At 40.5% G+C, this 23,940-nt stretch overlaps 1 protein-coding gene across 8 annotated transcripts in view; it reads right to left on the minus strand.

The window, feature by feature from the left end:
• Positions 1-23,940, minus strand: part of LOC141757314 (netrin receptor UNC5D-like) — a 211,930-nt gene that overhangs the window by 22,028 nt on the left and 165,962 nt on the right. For 7 of the 8 annotated variants that reach the window (XR_012591619.1, XM_074617728.1, XM_074617727.1 and 4 more), the window contains 8 exons: positions 15,672-15,846; positions 14,471-14,638; positions 11,118-11,282; positions 10,737-10,769; positions 7,435-7,620; positions 3,103-3,252; positions 1,223-1,441; positions 359-443 (listed from right to left, as the gene is read on the minus strand). Coding sequence is in view for 7 of the 8 variants with exons in the window: in XM_074617728.1 (XP_074473829.1) it covers positions 359-443; positions 1,223-1,441; positions 3,103-3,252; positions 7,435-7,620; positions 10,737-10,769; positions 11,118-11,282; positions 14,471-14,638; positions 15,672-15,846 (1,181 nt within the window). In the remaining variant the exon portion in view is untranslated. The remainder of the gene's footprint in view (positions 1-358; positions 444-1,222; positions 1,442-3,102; positions 3,253-7,434; positions 7,621-10,736; positions 10,770-11,117; positions 11,283-14,470; positions 14,639-15,671; positions 15,847-23,940) is intronic. The other variant, XM_074617729.1, reaches the window with a different exon arrangement.

Below are 23,940 nucleotides of genomic sequence, written 5' to 3' on the forward strand. Positions count from 1 at the left end.
AACAGGCAACCAGAGTCGTGGAGTGTATCTTTCTCTGCTGAGACACTTGCTTAAGGCAGTAATGAAATCTGTCTGCAGCTGCCAATGTATTTGTGACACATCATGTCCTCCCCTGTTGTGACTGCAAGATGAGCAAGGACCCCTCGCTCGGCGGGTATACGTCTGTGTGTGTGTGTGTGTGTATACTGTACATGGAGCTGCGTATTCTCCGGATCTGTTTGTGGTGCATGTTGAGCAAAAGAGAGGAGGAGACGACGTGGCGGGGTGAGGGGATGAGGGATGCGGTGCGACGGGTTGAAAGATTAAAAGCGAGCAGCCTCGAGAAGCAGACTGCGCCGCCTCAGTGAGAGTCCCTCACCTGCTGTCCTCCTGGTTGATGATCATGTACATTTCCCAGGTAGTGTCTTCTGCGATCCCCCCATGAGGCACCAGCAGACTGATACCTGCAGAGAAGCAGGCACGCAAAAGCTAATCAACACACAGCCAGACATGCACACGTATGCACACACACCTGCCCGGCTGTCAGATCTCTTTACTTGAAGGTGACAGCCAGAGAGGTGATGGCACCGGGAAAAAAGGTGACGGAGGAAGGTCCCGAAGGCCTTGAGTCAACGCTGCCAGCAGTCCACAAACGCACGCACACACTGACTGTCACGCATGCACAGTATTCTACTGTATGATAAACAATTACTGCCAATCTACACTGCAGTTAAAGGCCCTCAAGGGACAGGATGATGAATGTAGGCCACGAGAAAGAGCTGCCTGAATAATGTGGCAGACTGAGCGTCACAGATTTGCATTACATACACTCATTAACATCTTCTTTATCGTCTGCAGTGTGTTCTTTCAAATGCATTTTAAATGAATTTATCCAGTGAAACACAAACAATTAGAAAAACTTTCATGAGAGAAGTTGATTTGTGAGGAGCGGTTCGGTTAGAGATGCCGACGCTGTCTATCTTCATCACTTCAGTAAATAGTATATTCATGTTACTCGGTCGATCGAAGACATTCCACAAATCCGCTGCAGACCGACACTGACAAGGTCAAACAACTTATAAATGCAATACTAGACTCCCCGCATCAGCTTCGCTGCAGTTTTCGACGTGTGCTACGTTATAGATTTCAGCTTCTCTTCCATTTCTAGTTTTATGTCGAAGGAATTTCAGTTTACACTAACAGGAACGCAGCGAATGTAATTCCCCCCCCACAGTGGGCTCACCTGTGTTAGGCACCACCAGCCTGCCTCCAGCATGACCGAACACGGCGGTTGCTTTGTGGTGAGGCCTGCTGGGAGTCAAGGAGACTTGCGGAGCGAAGAGGTTTTTGCCTCTTCGGCCCAGCGTCGTCCCAACTGCAACCCCTCTGTAGTCTGGAGCCAGGCCCCTTGGGAATGTCTGAGGGTGCGAAATGACATGGTACTCTGCCCTTTCCACCACTCCTACGGACACAATGAAAGAACAGGGAGTGTGTTGCAGTTAAAGAAACTCAGATCATAAACATAAGAGGAGAAAAGACAGGAAACTCCAACAGCAAGTTAGACACACATGTAACAGCTACAATAGCTCTTTTGAAGATTACTCTAAAAGTTCAAATACAGTATGTTGTCTGTGAAACCAATCACTCTCCAATTCACTGTCCCCAAACACCAAAGGTTGTCCAATCATCGCTTAGCAACTGAAACTAGGCTCAGCAAGCCTGTCAAGCTTCGAGTTCCTCCACAAGCTGAAGCAGTGTTTATGGGACTGTAGTAAAAGTGAGCATTTAAAGAGGACCTATTATTCTTATTTTCAGGTTCATACTTGAATTTTGGGTTTCTATTAGAACATGTTAACGTGCTTTAATGTTCAAAAAACACATTATTTTTCTCATACGGGCTGTGCTGCAGCTCCTCTTTTCACCCTCTGTCTGAAACGCTCTGTTTGAGCTCCTTTCAAATAAAAAAGCTTTTAAAATAAAAATTTTAATTGTGTTAAGAAATGAAGCGAGCCTCTTGTTGCACCAAAAATGAGAGAGTCACTCCATGTTTACTTTATACCAGACTCCTTTGCATTGTAAAATATTATAATAATAATTAAACCTAATTAAAACTCTTTGTTTTATTATTAACTCAGTGTAATTAGATTTTTTTCAGTTTCAAGTTTCAAGTGAGTTCAATCTCGTAACTGAATAATGAGCGGACAAAATGTCCAATCGATCGTTTACTTACCTCATCAAATCATGTTATTTAGAAACGTTGTCGGCATATTAGCGTATACTTCCCAGCATGCATTTTAAGGTTAAATTTCTTCAGTTATCCCTCTCTTTTCTCATATGAAGAAAGTTACAAGATGGACGCGTTACATGGTCTTCTCTCTGATCAAAATTAAAACTATGCAAATCCTGATGGAGATTGGTGTGTAACTTCAGCGACTCCCTGCTGTGGGTCACGTAAAAGCTAAAATTACTAAAACAAACATGAGACATCGAACTCAGTGTGATCAAAAGTGAAGTGAAGTTCAATTACTAACTGAAAACTCCATTATGGACTAATTTTAACTTGGAGTAAATTAACATAAATGAAAATTCAAAGTTGGATAAACTCAAAGTCAAAACGTAAGAAATTAAGTTAAATTACCTTTTTTAGTTTGTTGCCTTGAAATTATGACTTTTTTTAAATGTTTACGGTGCAGCGACAGTTGATTTTTCTGCCAGCAAAACTGATGCTTTCTAGCTAGAAATGAGAAGCCTGCTTTTGTCTACCTCTGTCTGAATTTAAGGACCCATTCTCTCAAAAAAGACCATGAATTCAGAGGTAAATCTGTATCACTGTAAACTGCTTACGTGCTGTGCAAGAACGAAAAGCTTGAGCAGGTGTTGCAACAGTAACTACGGAGGACGAGGCTTAGCGAATGGTCAATTCGTGATGCCCTTCAAGGTGATGACCATTTTTCTTTGTGTGACAGCTTTCTTAGAGATTGCCTCGAAGCAGGTTCAAAGCGAGATGATTTATCCTCCCGACTGCAGCGGCACAACGACTGTATACCGCTCTGTAGTGTTTGCCTTTCCAAAAGTAGTCGACCACCACGGGCATGAGCTTTCATAACACTTCTATTTACTGACCTTTGACCTTGAGATCAGGCAGCGGGTCAAGGAGCGAGCGCTCGGCCATCAGCTCCTTGTCAATAGAGTCCTGGAAACACATGGGGCTGGTGTAGGTACGCGACACTGTCAGGTCAGGTTGCATGGAGGAATTAATAAGCAGAGGGTTCGCTGCAAAACACACAAAGAGAAAATGCTAATTACTGTCAACAATTTTAACAATTACATTTGTGGAGAGTGACACTTTAAATTAGACTGCCTCTATCAACAATAATTAAACCTAAACTGTGTCATAACAATTCATTTATATCCTCCTATGACTATTACTATAATATCGGCAAACACCTACTGTTCCGATGTCTCAGTTGTCAAGTGACATCTGGCACATGACAACTGCTGGGGTGTGGTAATATACCATTTGATTATATTACAGATTAATTAATAGAGTTTAGTATGTGAATATTTAAATATTTATTTACATTTACAGCTTCAGGGGGTGCAGACAAAGTTAAGGGTGTTGCTGTAGCTATAGCCGGTGATGCACTGAATCAGTCCCATACTGTAACCAGTTGTATGTATTCATGTATGCATGGAAGTTCATCTTCTTTGAAAACGTTAGATTCAGTACATCATGCTGCATTATAATTTGTCTCTGGTGCAGGTTGCAGTTTTTCAGTTGTTTTTTTTCATTGCAGTTTGTATGAGAAAGTTGGTTTCTCTTCCTTTTACGACCGTAGAATGGAACATTGGTACGTTTTTCATTATGAGGCCATATTACACAAACTGCCTCCTTATCTATGTTCTCTTCTAAAACTATCCGTATTATAGTATAGTATAGTACTATTAAAGTTTTTGTCATCTTTGTGTGCGCTACAGAGTCATTTTAAACTAGATTATTTTATAAGCATGAAAGCATACAAACACAGAATGTCTTCTTACTGAACACCATTGCTAATTCATTGGTTTATGCAATTTGCTGTTTGTTTTAAGTCTGTTACTTGTCTCTTTTATGTGACATTTCTTATGTTGTTTTTTTGTATCTTTTTGTTTTTAAGTCTGTTATTTGTGCTTTTATGTGTGAAACTTTCTTGAAACTATCCTGGCCAGGACTCCCTCAGAAAAGAGTTTTAAAATCTCCATGGGACTATGTAAAGGTTATATAAAAATAAATGTAAATAAAATAAATTGGGCTGTCAAATTTAACGTGATAGTGAGGAAACAAAGTGGGCTCAGTTTTAAAGCTGGTGTGAAGATACTGGCATCATATGAAACTAGAGAACCCAAGGAATCCATTGGTACTAACCATGTTATACTAGCTTGTCGCGAAGGAGGTTAAATAACGCTCCAAACTTACACAAACTTTTGGCGAGGAAAAACTGTCATGTCCATTTTCAAAGTGATCCCTTGACCTCTGACCTCCAGATGAATGTAAATGTGTTCTATGGGTACCCACGAGTCTCCCCTTTACAGACATGTCCACTTTATGATAATCACATGCAGTTTGGATTAAGTCATAGTCAAGTCAGCACACTGACACACTGACAGCTGTTGTTGCCTGTTGGGCTGCAGTTTGCCATGTTATGATTGGAGCATATTTGTTTATGCTAAATGCAGTACCTGTGAGGGTTTCTGGACAATATTTGTCATTGTTTTGTGTTGTTAATTGATTTATAATAATAAATATATACATACATTTGCATAAAGCAGCATATTTGCCCACTCCCATGTTGATAAGAGTATTAAATACTTGATAAATCTCACTTTAAGGTGCATTTTGAACAGATAAAAAATGATTAATTAGCGATTAACTACTCCCTTGGAAAAGAGATTTTAAATCTCAATGGGACTATCCTGGATAAATAAAGGTTAAATAAAAATAAAATAAAATAAGTACAGTACGTTGTAGTGGAATTAAATCACAGTACTTTGAATCAATCAAGAAACACAGAAAGAAACAGAAAAACAAAGTTTTTATAGATAAAAGGTCTGTTTATTGTAAGGTGAAATGTTTTTGTGATTAATGTTTCAGCGAGCATGAAATGACGACGAAAGACACGGTTAAGTAAACAGCGTGGTTTCTCTTAATGAGCAAAGTAGACGATTTATTTTTGTTGGGAATTGGGCGAGCGGTTGTCATAGCGACTCAGGATCAAGGACATGATTGCAAAAAACAAAATGATTATTGTGCAACTACTGTAGAAAGGGTGTGCTGTAGCAGGCTGCAACATATAAGGGGGGAGGGAACGTTGGGTTTTATGGAGGTTCGGCAGATTTAGCCCCTCTATCAAGGAGAACAGGGACCAAGATTAAAGCTTTCCCCGGCTCCTGCTGTGTTATCAAAATGAACTTTATTATGCCCTGCTGAGAGCTGTTGCTGTGGCGACCCATAATGCCAGCCTTGTAAAAATATGCCTCAATCTGTAGGGCAAAACACACCACGCTTCTGAGCTCTGATGTCTCTGTGTTTTGGAAACACGGGGCCACAAATGCTCCATTCGGGAACACTAATAAATTACATTTTTAATTTTGGAACCATGAATAATTAATTGAAATTTTTGTTGTATGCAAGATAATACCCCAAAACAGCCGCTAACGCCACAAACCGACTCCGATCATACACCTCTTGTTTAATATTTTGCTTAAGTGGTGGTACAGAAGGTCTAAGTAATAATAGATACGAGTTAAATGGTAAAATGGGCTTGTTACCGTACGTTTTCAGTGAATGCTTATTGCTTGGGGTATACTGATGTTTGCAATTAAGCAATAAATGCATGGTTTGCTTTATGGATTAAGCTTTGTTATTGGACATTTAGTGCACTACAGCACAGACAGCGAGAATCTCCGAGTAAACAAAATGAAAAATTAAATCCAGTCATGTTGGCCCCTAAAGCATTTTAATAATTGATGTAGTTATATCACAATACAAGGAAATGCATGCATAATTCATATATATACATATAAATACAAAACTGTATGGCTTGCTTGCATGTTGTGTAATCTATATGACATAAAATGACATTAATATGTGAGTACATTTACAGTATTTGTGTGCAATAGAATCAGAACCACATCTTGTATATTGTGGTCTCCTCAAAGTGTGTATGTGATGTATATTTTATATATATATATCGAGAGACAAGCTGAAAAATGAGACCTGGTCTCCCTTCTTCATTCGTGCGTAGTTCTCGTGTTCGGAGGAGAATGACACTTCATTTATATTATAATGCCATCTCGCTGTATTAGCAGGCAAAACTGCAGACTTAATTTGATTTCTGAAGGATTTTCAGGGTGTTTTAAACTAATTAGAATAGTAGGATTGCAACCGCAGTCAAAAAGCTACTTTTCATTTTGTTATTTTATGAAAAGGAAATCAACCAAATCCTCATATTCTTGACTACGATCACCAGATTGATATATTAATAACACAGTCAATATGCATGTATAACTTCAGCAAAGACACTTAATGCAGATGCCATCTTCACTGGGTGCAGGACTGTATTTTTTGTGCCCGTTTGGTCATTTTGAGAATCCAAATGAACCCACTCGAGCCAAAGGTGGGTGTAGCGGCGCAGCAGGGGTTGTATTTATGCAAATGAGGTGGCGAGGAGCAATTTTAGTATTTGTTTTTTAACTGCTCTTTAACAACCTCTTATTGCAAAGTCAAGTGCAAAGGACACTTTTCGTATCTTTAGATGGTGAAGAGGCTCTTTAAAAATCACATAAACCTCTTTCATTTATGTTGAATTTATTTTTCTAATATAGATTAAAAAGTATTTTTTTCTCTATCTAGTAGAAGTTTAAATGAATATCAAAACACAAAGTGTGTACCGAGCTTAAACAACTGTTGGGTCTACGTACTGTATGGGCTCGTTCTCTTTTATTTTATTACAGTTTTTCTCAGTCGCTTTATCATTTTTTTTTTTTAAAAAACAATAAGGTTGTGTCCAAAATTCCATACTAACATGCTATTTAGTACACTAAAACAGTATGTGAGATATTTTAGATCGTCCGAATTCACTCTTGTTGTTCATGAATGAATCTGTTAGTGTGTGGTGTGCTGTTTTGGCCAAATTGTTGCTCTCCACACACTAATAGAACAACAATGTTAAATTTAATATAACATGTCGTTATGTGTGGGCTCTCTCACAAAATCTGTGGGCCAGCCTTTACAAAACTTTTCTTGATTCCCTTCCATCCACCCTCTGATTAACAGTCTCTTTTATCCACTTTCTTCTGTTACTACTTTGGATACAGCATGTGGTGGGTAGCACTGCGTTCACAGCGAGATTTGGCATTTCAAGGCACTATTTGGAGCGTAAATCGGATTTGTAAGACGCTTAGTCAGTGGCTCACCTTGACGAGAGGTCTTGAAGCTGAAGGACTGGAAGCCCCCAGTGAGAGCAGAGGAGTCGATGACATCGACACCGTACTCACTCTGGCTCCGTCGGTAGAGAGTGACAGCGACGATGAGCAGCACCACCGTCACCACCCCCGCAGCCAGGCCCGAGTACAAGGCCACGTCGCTGCTGCTCTCCACACCTTGGGAAGTAAGAGTAACAGAGTAAGAGAGAGAGAGAGAAGCAGATTTTTGAGGGACTTTTTGCTCTCTAAGTCTGCTGCACTTAATTAGGAAGCTGGGAGACATTTTCTCCCAGAATAAACTGAAAATCTGTGTTGCTGAGGAACATCGGCTGAGTTGAGGATATGAAAGTGTTCTACAGGAGGCGAGTCTACCTTGGTTTCAAACTACTTTAGCGCCTTTTTTGTTTTGTATTCCTCGTCCGCCCTGCCTCCTGATGCACAGCTTCATTGTTCCATCGCGGAGTGTTAAAGCTACTAATGAGGAACCTCGGAAGGAAGGCGATTATAATCAACCCGGCACCTGACTGTCATTTCAAACACTGCTTGGCTCTGGTGTTGGAGGCACTCTGCGTTCCGCTGGGATAATGTGACAAAACCAATTCATTAAATTAGCTCATCGGCAATGATTACGCTCTATCTGGTCCCACCAGTACTGCAGCGTCCAACTCCGCAAAGAAAAAGAACGAGTGGGAAATAAAGGGGGCTGCTAGCTTGTTCTTGAAAGATAATGAGATCTGCGCTGAAACAGGACATGCTGAGAAATCCTCTAAGTAGCCTGAAGCTCAAATGAGGAGAAATTGACAAAATATGCAAAGCGGCATTAACAGCTACTGTAGCAGGTTAATTGGGGGCTTGGGAAGTTTTGGCAGCGTGGGTTGCATTCTTTTCCCCGTTTCTGACAAACAAAAATACGTAGCTGTGTTAAAGGACGAGTAAGGACAGCATGCGCCCGTAGGCTTAGTAGGTAGCACACTACGCAGCAGTAATCAACGCATAAATGGCCCATTAGCGGAGACGGCAATAATGCATGAAGCAATGCGGATACACAGACACAAACCGCTGGCTGCTTGGCTTCAAATGCTTCTCCTGATGTGTTAAAAAATACATGGAAATCTACAGTATACTGGCACAGAGGCAGAACTGAGGAAATAACGACGAGAACAGTTGGTAGAAATATTATTGTACCTACACAATACAGTCTAACCACACGATGTTTGTTTCAACAATACAGGAGTACATGGTGTTTTACTTTAATTACTGTTGAATTCCATTAACAAGTGACATGATCCAACATACAGTATGTTCTTGTAAATGGAGTGAAAATGGATGCAAAGGGTGGAGAAAACTCTCACTAACTATCACAGACTACTGCCTAACCGTTTCGGTCAGAAATGTGTTACTCATTATTATTATTTTATTTTTTTCTTAGCATTATTATTATTATTATTATTTATTACACGGCTTTGTTGAATACTCCTTTCTGATTGGTCAATCACGACGTTTTAAGGTCTGTTATTTCTTTATAGCAGGCCGTTGCTATGTATAACAGACCGTTGCTATGTGTAACAGACTGTTGCTATGTATAACAGACCGTTGCTATGGACGCAGTTCTGAGCTCGGACTCTGGCGGACCGTTTTTGTGTCAAATGACTGATCTCTTAAGTGTTGCCCTGTCAGGGTTTATTTCACAACAATGACCGGCTCTCTTATTTATTCATTTATTTGTTTATTTTGATCAATTATGTATTTATGTATTTATGTATGAATGCATGTATGTATGCATGTATGTATGTATGTACTGTGCGTATGTAGTTATTGAACTCACTTATCAACATTATTATTACCATTTATTTGCCTTTTTATTTATTTCTCTCTCGTCCTCGGACACACCTGCACATTCACATTCATATGGTCACATTATTCACATGTGAATATATGAATATATGACACACATACACAACACTCTTTCATACATGCACACCAAGCTTGTAATAATTTAGAATTTTCAATTAGTTTTTATTTATTTTAATTTTTCGATTTCATTTTAGTTTAGGTTCAGTGTTCCACAAAGATTCAATTTGTATATACTTAGTTTTAAAGTAGTAATCTTCGCGCTGCTTTAGTGTCCGATGTGAATCAAATGCAGCATAGCGTCGTCTCCTGGAAGGACAAGTCCGTTCGGTTTCTGCGGTTCAATGTCAAGAGAGTTGATAGAAATTCATGCTGTCTTTTAACCAGGAAATATAGTTTCAGTTTAGTTTCATTTCACTACGTTTACTATAATAACACTTAAAAATCTCTACCATATTCAAATCATAGCGTCTGTTTCGTATGTCTTGTGTTAAGGTCTGTATATTTTGTTACACCTTTGACTGCCTAATTTATCACCTGTTTACACTATTTCATACTGAGAAAAAAAATATATATATTGTTCTCTATGACACAAAAATCACAACCAGCCTGGAAATTGAATGCAGAAAATGCATTTCTTCTCTTATCTGCTAACATATATGCCGTAATGCATTTTCCACTTATTATTCATACGTCTTGTATTCTACCCGTCTGTCAGAACATCTGTATCTGAAATAACTCTCGCCTCTATTCTGAGTACGAGAGAATTCACAACGAGTCATGCAGAGTGTGTTCGTTTTCATCCCAACACCCGTCAGTGTGATTTATCCCTCTTTATGCTGTGGCTGCTTTCCAGACATCAAAAACATAAGTGTTGTTTCCTATTTTCGTGGCTTTGTTTGGGTAAAATGACTGATTTACGCTGAACCGCTAGTCAGACATATTGCTCTCACTTACTGCCGGTTCACCACGCTGATAATAAGGGTTTGGTGTGTGAGGGTCCTCAATGAAAACATGGTTATGGCACTATCCTCAAAAAACTTTATGTTACTTTAACTCCAGTAAATGGTAGACGGTGTCGCCTAGCAACAGCTGGAACAAGCGGCCCAAGTATAAGTCATTTATAAAGGTGATGATGATGCTAAATAAGAGCAGTGAGGTCATATAAGAACAATGAACACCCTCCAGCAAATCAATAGAGTAATGTCTGGTCATTGTATAAACTTAATTATTGCATAAGTATTCTTCCAGGCCATGCTTGTAGTGATATATTTAAATAGTCAAGTCAAGTCAAATCAATTATATTTGTATAGCTCAATATCACAAATTTGCCTCAGAGGCTTTACAATGTGTTCAGGATACGCCACCCTCTGTCCTTTACAGTACGACCCTCATTACATAAACATAACAAATAAGATAATGGAAGCTGAGGAGGAACTCACCCTGTGGCTTAGCGTCATGTAGCAACTTTCGATCTGCAAAGACAGAGAAACATCACAGATTTGAGAGTTTCTCTTTGACCTTTCTGAACGCTACAAGTCTTGGCTGATTTAATTACTACTTGTGTATGCATCCACGCCTGTGCACACTGTGCGTGTTATTGTGCGTGGAGTGGAGTGGATAAATATGAAGATGGATGAGGGTGCCGGTAATGAGCATGATTATAATGACGATCATGATCTAGCCCACACTGCCAAAAATCATGAACAGTAAATCTATAATGACACAGTCCCTGAACACGACGGGACTGACAGTAATGATGCTAAACTATCATTTTCTCATTGTTGAGCGGGTGGAGAGAGATGGTTGGTGATGTCACCCACTCTGTGTGCAGAGGCCGCCGGTGCAGTTGTCTGTAGCCAGCGCCACGCCGTCGCACAGCCGTCCTCCGTGTTTGGGCTCGGGAGCGGTGCACTCTCTGCTGCGCTGCCTGTCGCAGTCAGAGCTACACACCGACCACTCGGTCCACTCCCCCCAGCTGCCGTCCACTGAGGGAATCAGATGGAAAGGTTTCAGAATACAAGGATGCACATACACAGTTTTCATGTGCATCATGCACAGTTGGAGTACACCGTCATCCCTTCAATGTGTGAACAAAAGTATAAAGAAGATACAGAGGTGAAAAGACCGACATTTTACATTTAACTGACATGACACAGATGCTCACACTTCCTGTAAAAAATTCAAATATTGGGCCTCATTCACAAACAGTATGTGCGAATGTTTTAGACACAAATCCGTGACTCATCAATATTTTCTTACCTGAATGTGCTCTTACTCTGCGAACAAATTTAGAACTGCCTCAGAACATGCATACACACAAATGATGAAGGCCCGGCTGTCTTAGAAAATGCAAACAAACACCTTTTAACTGAATGCATAGCATGTTACAATTGCATTCATTAAAAAGGCTTTAATAGACTATAATATATAAAACCGTAATTTATTAATGCACTGGCCAACTGTATTGAATAACTATGACATAGATGCCCTTTCATCCTCATCAATTATTGTCACAATTAAAATATCCAAGTACAAAAACTGAGTGTCCCAGTCCTTGCTTACAATCATAGACTGTAGATAAGAAGTGGACGTAGTCACCGTTGTGTCACCGTAAATCACAAGATAGCCCCGCCCTAAAGCATCCCCTGCTTTATGGTCTATTTGACTCTAAATGGGACCATCATTTACTAAATGAACATCATGCTGTATTGAAGAAGACTTGAAACTAGCAATTGAGACCATAAACTCATGTTTACAGGGTCATTTTCTCATAGATCAGACTACTTTTTTGCAACCAGAGGAGTCGCCCCCTGCTGGCTGTTAGAAAGAATGCACGTTTAAGGCACTGCCACATTGCCATAAAATTCCGTATATAAAGAAATGTGGGCGTGGCAGTTTGCTGATTGCAAATAGCGGGCAAGCGCCTGTCAATTTAGGATGATTCTGATTTATTTTGTGCGCGAAGTAAGAACGTTTTTATGCACATGTTAGTGAATGAGTGCCTGAGCCGATTCATTTAACAGTTCTCTGGGACTTTATGAGAAAACACTTTGAAGGTAACAGCTGCACTACTAACTTCACGGAAACATTTCCCTCCTCGGGGTGCCAAAATGTTGTGCCGCCTTGCTGACTTATACCATACTCCATCAAGACTCCTTTCCACCTCCAAAAAATGCTCTAAAGGTTTCCTTCTTCCTGCTAATCTAAACGCAAATGCACCCTGTTTATGTTCAAACTCAGATGCTGGAGAAAGAATCCTTCAGAAGGAGGCAGGAGATAATGTTTGGAGGAGTGCGCTGCCTTCCACTGATAACTTTTTTTTTCTTAAACCTGATGAGCATTTCCCTTTATAGTAGTGCTGCTCTGGTTGAAATCATAAATTTGCGCTTGTCTAGAAAAAAAACACTTGGAAGTTTTGATAAGTGGAACTGCTGCTCTGCTCTTCCTCTCACATCCTAAGCTTCTGCTGTTTGTTTCTCTCTCTCTCTCAAGTTCTCCTTATGTCTTTCTTTTTTCACCCCTCTCTCCATTTCCTCTCCATTTCCTCTTCATTTGCTGTTTTTTAAGGTCCACTGCATTAGATTTCAGACACAAACCACTGTCATCATCAGCAGTGGACACGTGCATTGCATTGTAACTGGTTGAAAGGGAGAGTACTGTTATTTACCCTCAAGACTGACGCTGTTCTCTGCTAATTACAGGTATTAAAATCAACTTACAGGCTTCAAACGCTCCTGAGTAATCAATCACAGAGACTATTTTGTTGCCTTTACTTTTTGTCACATTTACTGTGTTATTGTGGGGAAATGCATCTGTGAGCAGAGAGAAACCTCTCCATACGATGCATTCAAGGACATGCTGACTTTGAAAATTCCCAGAGTTGGCTGTCAAACAGTCTTTAAGAATACCGCAACATTTTGGGAAATACACTCATTTGCTTCCTTGTCAAGAGTTAGTCGGTCAAGTATCGAGGTCAGGCCAGCAGGCGGGTAGCTTAGCTTAGCATAGAGACTGGAAGCAAGGGGAAACAGCTAGCCTAGCTCTGTTAAAAGATAAAAAAATCTGCCTACCAACACCTCTAAAGCTCACTTATTAACGTGTCATATTTCGTTTGTTAATTCTGTACAAAGGACGAAGTGTAAAAACAACAATTTGTGGTTTTATGGGAGGTTGTGTGGCCCACTATTTCTTGGTCAGGCTCAGTAACGGTGATGACAAGACTCCCGAAAGTCACTGAGTCCGGCAAAGAAATACTTCCAGAGTGCAACTCCCCTTAAAACTACAAATAATGTTTTTAATACATTTATACAAATTAAACAGATTGAAGGTTTTATGTTGTGTTTAACTGTCATTATGCAATACAGGATTGCACAATGACATGCAGTTGCATCCCCCTCCACGCTACACAAACAGAAAATAGATTTAAAAAAGTCAAATATTTTAGATCAGAATAAAATAAATCAATAAAATTGGCAATTAAATTCAATATGCATTCATGTACTGTATACAGTATGTACACACATATACACACATACAATACGTGCAATATCAATTCAATTCAATAGGCGCTATTGACATGACGCTTGACATGTGTTGCCAAAGCACAATTACAATTATGAAATGATATAATATATAATATACTGTAAGTATAATTGTGAAAAAGACTTGACATAGACAAGAAAAGACCAATATAACAAATTGTGCAAATTTCACAGATGCAGTGCAACGTATAGCATGAGATATAACGTTTTAATTCGTGAGCTTTAGACGTGGTAGGTGGATGCTGTCACCTTTGGACGCAGCCAGGCTAGCTGTTTCCCCCTGTTTCCAGTCAGTATGCTAAGCTAAGCTAATCACCTGCTGGCTAGATTTTCATATTTAACGGGCAAATATAAGAGTGATATTAATCTTCTTATCTAGCTCTCGGCAGGCATAAAATTTTGCACTATTCCTTTAATGCAAAAATAAATAAATAACCAATGTCACAACCCAGCTCATGAATACAATGCTTTCAAGCACATAAATCACAGAGTTTCCATGAATGCACCCCCGTCGATTTCAAGATTTCCCCGACTTGAACAGAATTATTAACAGGAACCTGTGAGGTTGGGAGGAGAGTTTGAGCTTTGAAGCACAAACACTAACAGCATGCCGAGCGTGTCTTTGTGGTTACCTGGACACAGTGTGTTGCAGGTGCTCTTCTGTACCGACATGCCCTCGCAGAAGGCTCCCCCGTTGAGAGGAGCTGGATTTGTGCAAGTGCGAGAACGTTTCTGCACGCCGCGACCGCAGCGTACGTTACATGGTGACCAGTCCGTCCACGATGACCAGCCTCCGTTCACTGTGTGGGCCAAAGGATGAAAGGAAAGAGATTATGAGAATGAAAACAGGCTGTTGTATATTCTCTGCACCAGAGTGACTGCATCACAGGGGTACACTCAAAAGTGACAATCTTATCCGGGGAAAAAAAAAAGGTGTCTTGATGATCAATAGTGTCTTCCCTTCTGTCTACTTCTTCTGATTTGTCGCCTAAAATAATGCGGGATGATTGACTAATCAGCTCATTTGCTGTCAGGACAGGAAGAAATACTGGTATTGTACATCTGTCAGAGGCTATTGGGAGTAGTAAGCCTGTCTAGACTTCATTAGCATTAAGGAAATTAATGATTGATGGGCCTCAACGACGGTGTGTCAGAAGGAATTAGATGAATTCCTGCAGCAGCTAAATGTCCTCCCTGGAAAAAATAAAAATAACAGGATGAAAGGTCAGCAGAACGAGCACCGAAACACTCCAATTAACAAGGTATTCCTCTGGTGTGAAATGAGGTGGTGCTATTATGACATTATAATTCCACGTATTCTCCTTTGTCTCCGCAGGGCTCTCTACAGGGGCTATAAAAGTGCTGGAAACAGTGTCTGCCGGCCTGCAGCTACTCAAAGCACAAGGTGTTCAGCACCAGCAGATAAAAGACGGGGGGGGTTGTGACAGCCAACGTCACTGCCTTTCCACCATTAATAATTGAGTTCTTGTAAATATTGTGCCTGTGTCTCCTTGTTTTAACACACGAGAGATCACTTGCCCATTAGCTGCTCATGAGACTCGTGTGAAAAAAGAAGACCACACGCTGTGGTTGAGCGCTGCTTTTTATATTAATGACTTCGGGGAATTAGGAGGTGCCAATCTGACAGCCTGCTTCTGGAGGGGAATTTGATATTTGGATGCAGACAAGAAAGCTGTTTGACATTGTTTTGATCATCTGTGCTGCCAACCTAAAGAATATACCATCAGGCCTTTTTTGGCTGAGATGGAAACTAATCTTAGAGACACATTTTTCCTTTGAAGAATATATTAAAAAGTACATTTGATATCTCACCGTAGACTATAACGGTGGCCGTGGCACTGCGTCTCTTGGCCACGATGTTGCTGGCTACGCAGGTATAGTTTCCGGAGTCGGAGAGACGAGCTTCGGATATGAGGAGATTATGGTCGCCTCTTGAGTCGTCGGCGCCATCAGTGTTGAGAGGTTCTTCATTTTTCAGCCATTCCACCTGAAAACAGCAGAGCATTTGCATGAGTAACTAAACGGCTTTCATGTTTAGACATAAACACATTTGAAGTTTGAAGAAGAAACTTCTCCCATGGTCTGATATAGAATATGTATTTTGGTTTTATAAGAGTGTAAGGTTATAATGATATCTGCAGTAGTGTCAGTCTGTAGCTTTGAGCTCCCCTTCCCTTCCCATCATTATACAGACATGATCTGAGGAAACTGTCTGATTCCTGAACACTGAATATACCTTTTTCAGAAAGGAATGTCTCATAATGAGAGTTCATGTTTATTTGCGTGTTGGGTGAATGTGTGAACTTGCTAAGAACACCATTCCTATTTCAGTTTGAATTATGAGGACTATAAAGTGGATGTTATTTAACACTATTAATTATACAAAAGTGGATATTGTTACTATATCTTTTCATAACAAACATACAAACATTTATGCATTACTTTTAGCTGACTATTTCAACCGTTTATCCAACATGGGCCTTTCAAACAGAACGCGGTTTGCACTGCGCTCGCCACTGGGTTCAGTGCACATCACAGTGCGCTACGCCCAAAGTTCAACCAGTTTGAGCTTTGCTTGACGCAGCGAAAAGCCGTTGTTGCACCGTGCAAGCCGTTGGAAATAATGAGTTTCAGAGCGCCGTGGTGTCGTTGCCGTGTTCTGTGTGAAAGGCCCATTAGAGTATTTTAGCTAGCTAACTATTTAAACCATTTATCCATTACTTATAGCAAACTATTCCAACTGTTTTTTAGCAGTTAGCTATTCAGTTGTTTATTGATAACTTAGTCTTGCATAGTCAGACATCCATACACCATCCAACATCATATCTTCACAGCTCTGTGTCAGCATTAGAGAAAGGTTTATCATCCCGGTATAGGGGAAATCCAACCCCAAGGAAGAGCACCGGGCTTTGAAGCAAATTTTCTTAGTGGCCAAATGGTGGAATTACAACTTCCCTGTCCGTCACGTGATGCCATTGCCCCCAAAAAAACTTTTTCACATGGACTTATATTGGGAAAGACATGTCTGTAACTCAGCGGATCATTTTATGAACACTTGAATAGCCCTTTATTTTTTTATCGCTGGAAGATCCGGGTACTTTTATATTCAGACGTCGAGCCATTTTGACTTCATGCACCACTGAGCAACTTTCATAGGAATAAACGGGGCTCCGCCTCCAACGCTGTGTCCAGTTCTCTTTATACATCCATGGAAAAAATGCTCTGGCTTGTTTGCATTTCTTTTAACCAATCACAATCGTCTTAGGCGGTGCTAAGGACAGGATGTAGCGAAGGTGCCTTTGCACTAAATACTCTCCTTTTCCAAAGACAGTACCACAGAATGTAACATGGCATTTCTCTGGTATATCACTACATTTATTAATATATCATTCTGATTGCAAGATTAGGGGCCTGTGGTATAACATGAATGACATCCACTGGGATGTGATGCAGTAGGTAGGTCTCATCTTCTACTATTTAACAATTCAGTGTCCGTGTATTGAGTGAAAAGTAATAAGGAATTACAAAATAAAGGACGCTCTGTTGATACTCCTCTCCTCGCATGACTGGCCCTGTAAATTGCTATTAATGTGCCACCGGCTTGAGCTTTTCATTGAGAGAGACGAGCCGGGGCATGAGGGAGCGGGGTTTGATTTATGGCAGTGTATTTGAGGATTAAAAACTCCGCCCCACTGGGAGCTCCATGTGTTTGTGCACGGGGGTTGTACGCGAAGTGTGTGTTTGCGTGTGTGTGTTTTTGTGCAGAGTGTCCATTTGCCAAGGGAATATAACAACAGCCAACAAACTCAGAGATTGCTTTGCTCTTTCGGAGCACCCTGGATGAAAAAATTGAGCTGGGAAATCAATAAATCAGGAGTCATGTTGTCACAAACGGGTTTTTTTTCTCCTTTTGATGGCACAAAAAGTCTTTCATCATGTGCCTTGAATTTAACTCTTTTCATCATTTGGCTCCACAGACTTCAAGACAAGCAACGCGACCACGCTGGTGGGCTGCTTCGGTCATTCTTTAAATCCTGGTCCTTTATATTATTTTTCCTTTTCACTATTTCACACCTCCAATGTCTCATCAACCCCTGTGTTGCCGTCCGTGCTGTATTACATTCTCCAAAGCTGCTGCTATTAATCTTCTCAATTATGGAGGCAGTAGGTTTCAACCTACCATGGTGGGAATGTGAAAATAGTGCAAATTTTCTATTTCAATCATACAAAATTCACCCTTATCTTGTGGTTTCATCATACCAATTATTATTTTTGCTTTTATGCATTTTAAAAGATTATTTATAATCTGGTATTTTGCTCAAGCACTGACACACTCTCTTATCCATCCATCCATCCATCCATCCATCCATCCATCCACGTATCTACTGAAAATAAATGAATAAATAAATAAATGAGAATATATTGATGATGAAATATGTCATTAAATGTAGCAAAAAATAATATCTTAATAAATCTTCATATCAATTCCCATATTTATTTTTTCATTTTTAAATTTATTAAATTCATTTTTACATTTATTTTTTATTTATTCATTTATTTTTAATTAAGTTATTTATTGTTGCAATTATTTTGTTTTATTTATTTTATATTTATTTTTAAATGTATGTATTTATTTATATATATTTATGCAATTATTTATTTATTTATGCACGATTTACCTTTTGCATTTCAACCCTTATTTACTTCCCGAAAAATAATTTAGTTCTGTATTCTTTTCTTTATACACTTCTTTACACATTTCTTTTTACATTTCTTCATGCATTTCTGCCTCATTATGCAAATGAGGGGGCTGTAACTCAAAGTCAAAGTGTATCCTCCATATCTATCTATCTATCTATCTATCTATCTATCTACCTACCTACCTACCTACCTACCTACCTAGAGAGGTCTTATAGTCTGACAAATATAGAGTAAAGTCTGGTACACACTTTCTCTTCCTCTGATTGTACAAAGTCCGCCTTCTCTATTTCACTGCGGCCCTGTCTAGTATCTGGGAAGTAGGGAATTAACCTTGACAAGTGGGAGGTTTGTGCTTTATCACCTTCTCTGCAAACACCGCAGCCTCTTTCACGAAAGGATGACAGAGGTGAGCACTGTTGTTTTTTCCCGGGGTCACATTATACACCGTCTGTCTGCAGTATTCGAAAAGAATCTCGCTAAAAGACGTCTCTGATGTCACGGCGAGACGATGCAACGGCTCTTTAAAAACAGGTTTGACCCTAAAAGCTCTACGCGACTCCAGTCTCCAGTCTTTTACTTTTATATCTTCACTCGAAAATAAAATGCAGACTATTTTAAATTGCAGCAACATGCGCGTGTCATTATGATGTGAGAAAAAGGTCAGGTGAATTAAATGGGAGATGAAGCTATTGGTCACCAACTACTAAATAAGAGGAACTTATAGAATTATAAAAGTTCAGTGTTGTAAGGTCGGTTGTGTAACTACAAGCATCAATTCAAGCACTAATTGCCATCTCTACTCAGCACATTATGTTCAAATGACTTGAAAATACCCTCCATTCATTTCAGGAAAAAAGAAAATTTCCGACTAAAACTATTTTCCTGCAGGCGCCTATAAACAACTGTGATGGAGAAATATGATGCGGAGAAATTCACTGAATTGAAAATTAACCCCCAACCCTTTGTTCTCTCCCGACACGTATTCAGATGGGACGCATATTTATAGAGCGGGCGCCAAAATTGAACTTGACAGGTACAAAATATCTAACCATTATGTTGTGTAAATTAAATATATTTCAACATTTAGTGGGAAAATATGTCACCTCAGGAAACGCAGAGTAACACTAAGTGCGAGAAATACCAGAGACGTGCCACACTGTCTTACATTATAAACACTTCTCTCAATGACAAATCTCATTTCTATCACGGTAAAAATAATGAGCTGGATTAATGTGCAGCTACTGTCTACTTTGCATCATTAATCAGTTATTAAAGCGAGGCAGAGAAGTGTTTTTTATCTCATTTACAAAGAGTGCGATGTCATTGGTGTGCATTCATTGTTGTGTTTCTAGAGCTGCGTGTGTGTGCAAGCTAATGAAGGCCTTATGATATGATACAACACATTACCGTATTACAGTTGAAGATGAATCAAAAGTTATCTGACAACAAAAACTGAACATTATAAACTTCATTATGGAGTTGAATTGCATTATATAATACTGTAGGTGTGGGGCTGTCCACCCACTGCAGGTAATGTTACATTATAAATTACATACAAAGAAACGCTCTATCAAAGCTGCATTCTCCAGGTACAGTATAAACTGTCTGGATAGGTGTGGAGGTAGACGGTTGAGGTGCTTTGTCTGCTAGTATTTCCTCTAAAGTGGCCTCTGTCTCTGTGACAAGCCTGCTGCAGTTTTGTATCTCGCTGTAAACCTTGGCTCAAGCCCTGATACTATATTGACAATCCCCGTCAGCGCCATCTGATGCAGTATATGCCAATATGATACTAGGTGACAAGCTCGTGGCCAACAATTGAAACTGTTCCCTATCTGACAACACAAACTGAACCTTATAAACTTCATTATGGTAGTTTTATTACAGAGGAGTTGAATTGCATTATATGATATTGTAAGAGTAGGGTTGTCCACACTCTGAAGGTAATGTTACATACATTTTTGTAATTAGTATTTGATTGATTTTTTTTACATGAGCATCGTCACATTTTGGTCAACAAATCAAATAACTCCTATATGCAAAATAATATTAAAGATGGGGTCGACGATGTTGGAAAGATAGCATCATTTGAAAGTAGCATCGGGAGCTCTTTGGGGCTCCTTCCAAGGCAACGCCCCCCACACATACATGCACGAGCACCGCCGCATCGTAACTACTTCACAGAGCGGAGAGAGGACCTCAACTCAACAACGCTACCTCATGACAAATAACAAGCTGAGTTTTCTCTTCCATTCTCCAGTAAACGTGCGGCGGTGACCCGCTTTGAGTTCAGGCTGGTGCACGCCGAAGGGTAGAGTACAAGCAGGGAGGCAGGGAGGCATCTGATTGGTTCTTTCCAAGCGGGCCGCGAGGCAGTGATTGGTAGATGTTTTTACAGGATTACAGCAGCTACAGATGACGGCTCTTTTAAGGTCCTTTTTCAGAGCTCATCAGTAATAGATCGCTGTCGGGGTGTAAAGACCATTTCAATCAATAAAACAAATAGTGTAGACAGGAGAACATCGTCAACCCTGCCTTTAATATAAAAATAAAATATCTACAAAATCATAATATACAAATAAAATAATAAAAAACAAATCAAATACATATTCTTACATTAATCTGGTCTAATCTAATTTACAAGTTAATTTTCAGACACATAAAGAGTGTGTGTGTGTGTGCTGTATATTTGAGTATTGTGTGATCGGTTCACATTAACAATGTATTCCAAGTAGTCTCTCCACTTCGCCACATATTTCTCAGTCCTGTCCTTCGAGCTGAAAGAAATTTGTTCGTACGATGCCACTTTGGCCAACTCTGTGAACCACTCCTGAAAAGAGGGCTTACCTGGATTCCTCCATTTCCCCCCATTATACTGGTCTGAATAAAGCCCGTGGTTCCACAGTGAGATTGTGGATCACTGAGAACATACGTATAGCCTCGGGCAGAACTCAAAGTTGGCCCGGGTAATGTTTTTTATACGTTCATGAACTTTAAACCAGTACTTCAGAATCATGGGGCATTCCCAGAGTAGGTGAAGAAGAGTCCCTTCAGAGCTGCAGCACTTCCAACAGTCAGTGAAGCCTGAACAGTCTGTTAATGTTATAAATGACAGTAAAGAAACCCTCTATCAAAGCTGCATTCTCCAGGTACAGCATAAACTATCTAGATAGGCTGGTAGGTAGATGGTTGAGGCTCTTCTAAAGTGGCCTCTGTCTCTGTGACAAGCCTGCTGCAGTTTTGTATCTCTCTGTAAACCTTGGCTCAAGCCCTGATACTATATCGACAATCCCCGTCAGCGCCATCTGATGCAGTATATGCCAATATGATACTAGGCGACAAGCTCGCGGCCAACAATTAAAACGGCTCACTATCTGACTACATTATACTCTTATACTCGGGGTAACATGAGGTCAGGAATTGCTGTGAACCGACATTTTGAATGGATGTAACTGATAGTGGAAAGTTTTCTTTTGGATATAGACAAAGAAACTGCATGTATTGTGGATCAATAATGTCATACCTAATCTGCGTTATAGGGTTTATAGTGTCACCAATCTCCACCAGAAAGTACCTCTCTCCCCGACAAAGTTAACTGTTACAGTTTTTCTCAATCGCTTTGGCTCATTTCTTCTCTAAACTGTAAGTGTAACTGTCACAACTGTTTGCTGGGACATCACAGCTCTATTGCATGTTTGCAAAAAGGTAGTAACTCACCCAAAACATTTCATTCATGCTCAAAATGTTTAGATGTTTTTTTCACCGTGCCAGTCAACCCTGGAAATGTTTCTCATATAAAAATCTCAGTTTTGTTCTGCTTTTTTGTACACCGACTGCTTACTGTACTATACAAGAATGTCAGTTCTGTCAGGCTGAATGCTGTTGTGTATCGCACTGAGCTTTTACATTCTCATTTCAGAAGGTTAAAGTAGGAGTGTTTATATATATGGGATCATAAGCTGGCCAAAGGAGGAGATAGAAGCCACAGATATCAAGACAAGAAAGCTCCTTACCATGCATGGTGGGTTTCACCCCAAGACTAGCACCCTAAGGCGATACACTAAGCGGAAAGAGGGAGGCCGAGGACTAGCCGCGACCAAGCGTCAAAGCCACTGTCCAGGATGAAACATCGAAAATCCAGGACTACGTCAAGAAGATGGGCCCAAATGATGAGCTGCTAAGTTAATCATTCAGACAGCAGAAACCAGATGATAGTGAAGAGGAAGAGGAGCAGACAACTTGGAAGGACAAGCCCTTACATGGCATGTACCACCATCAGATAGAGGATGTGGCTGATATCAAGAAGACCTAACAATGGCTGGAAAACGCTGGACTGACAGACAGCACAGAAGCACTAATCATGGCAGCACAAGAACAGGCACTAAGCACAAGGGCCATAGAGGCCAGGATATACCACAGTAGATCAGACCAGGATCTACCATAGTAGATCCGACCCAAGGTGCAGGCTGTGCAAAGATGCCCCTGAGACGGTCCAGCACATAGTAGCAGGGTGTAAGATGCAAGCTGGATCAGCGTACATGGAGAGGCACAACCAAGTGGCTGGGATAGTGTACTGGAACATCTGTACCCAGTATGGACTAGAAGTACCCAAATCCCAATGCCAAAGGTGGTTGAGAACAACAGGGCTAAGGTCCTGTTGGACTTCAGATTCCAGACTGACAAGCAGCTGCTGGCTAACCAACCGGACATAGTGTTGGTTGACAAACAGCAGAAGAGGGCAGTGGTGATAGATGTGGCGATACCAGCTCACAGCAACATCAGGAAGAAGGAACATGAAAAGGTTGAGAAGTATCAAGGGTTGAAAGAACAGCTGGAACAAATGTGGGAGGTCAAAGCCGACGTGGTCCCTGTTGTAGTAGGGAGAGTGGCTCCAGCAGATTCCAGGAACGACATCTGAGGCCTCAGTCAAGAAGAGGCGCTGTCCTAGGAACAGCTAAGATACTGCACAGAACCCTCAAACTCCCAGGCCTCTGGTGAAGGACCCAAGCTTGAGGAAAACACAGATACCACCCCACAAAGGTTTTCTTTCTTTTTTATATCTATATATATATGCTGGGAAAGAGGTGAAGACAATGATTGATCCAGGAAGATATTGGTTGGAAGTTCCTTTTCAACCCTAAGGGCGGGGCCAGAGAGAGTACTGTCTGTCTGTCTGTCTAGCTGCTACCAGCAGCCGGATCAGCACCTCAGAGAGCGCCGCGGCACACAGAGCTGACAGTAAGGTGTCTGGAACACATCGTAGAGCCCTCTGACTGCCGCTCTGCCACTCTATTTGCAATTGAAGATTCAACGATGCATGTGGGCAAGTTTTTTGGCAGGCTCATCCCTACAGTACCTGCCTGAGTGTGCTTTTATGTAACTG

This window comes from Sebastes fasciatus, chromosome 19, assembly GCF_043250625.1.
Source record: "Sebastes fasciatus isolate fSebFas1 chromosome 19, fSebFas1.pri, whole genome shotgun sequence".
NCBI classification, from domain to species: domain Eukaryota; kingdom Metazoa; phylum Chordata; class Actinopteri; order Perciformes; family Sebastidae; genus Sebastes; species Sebastes fasciatus.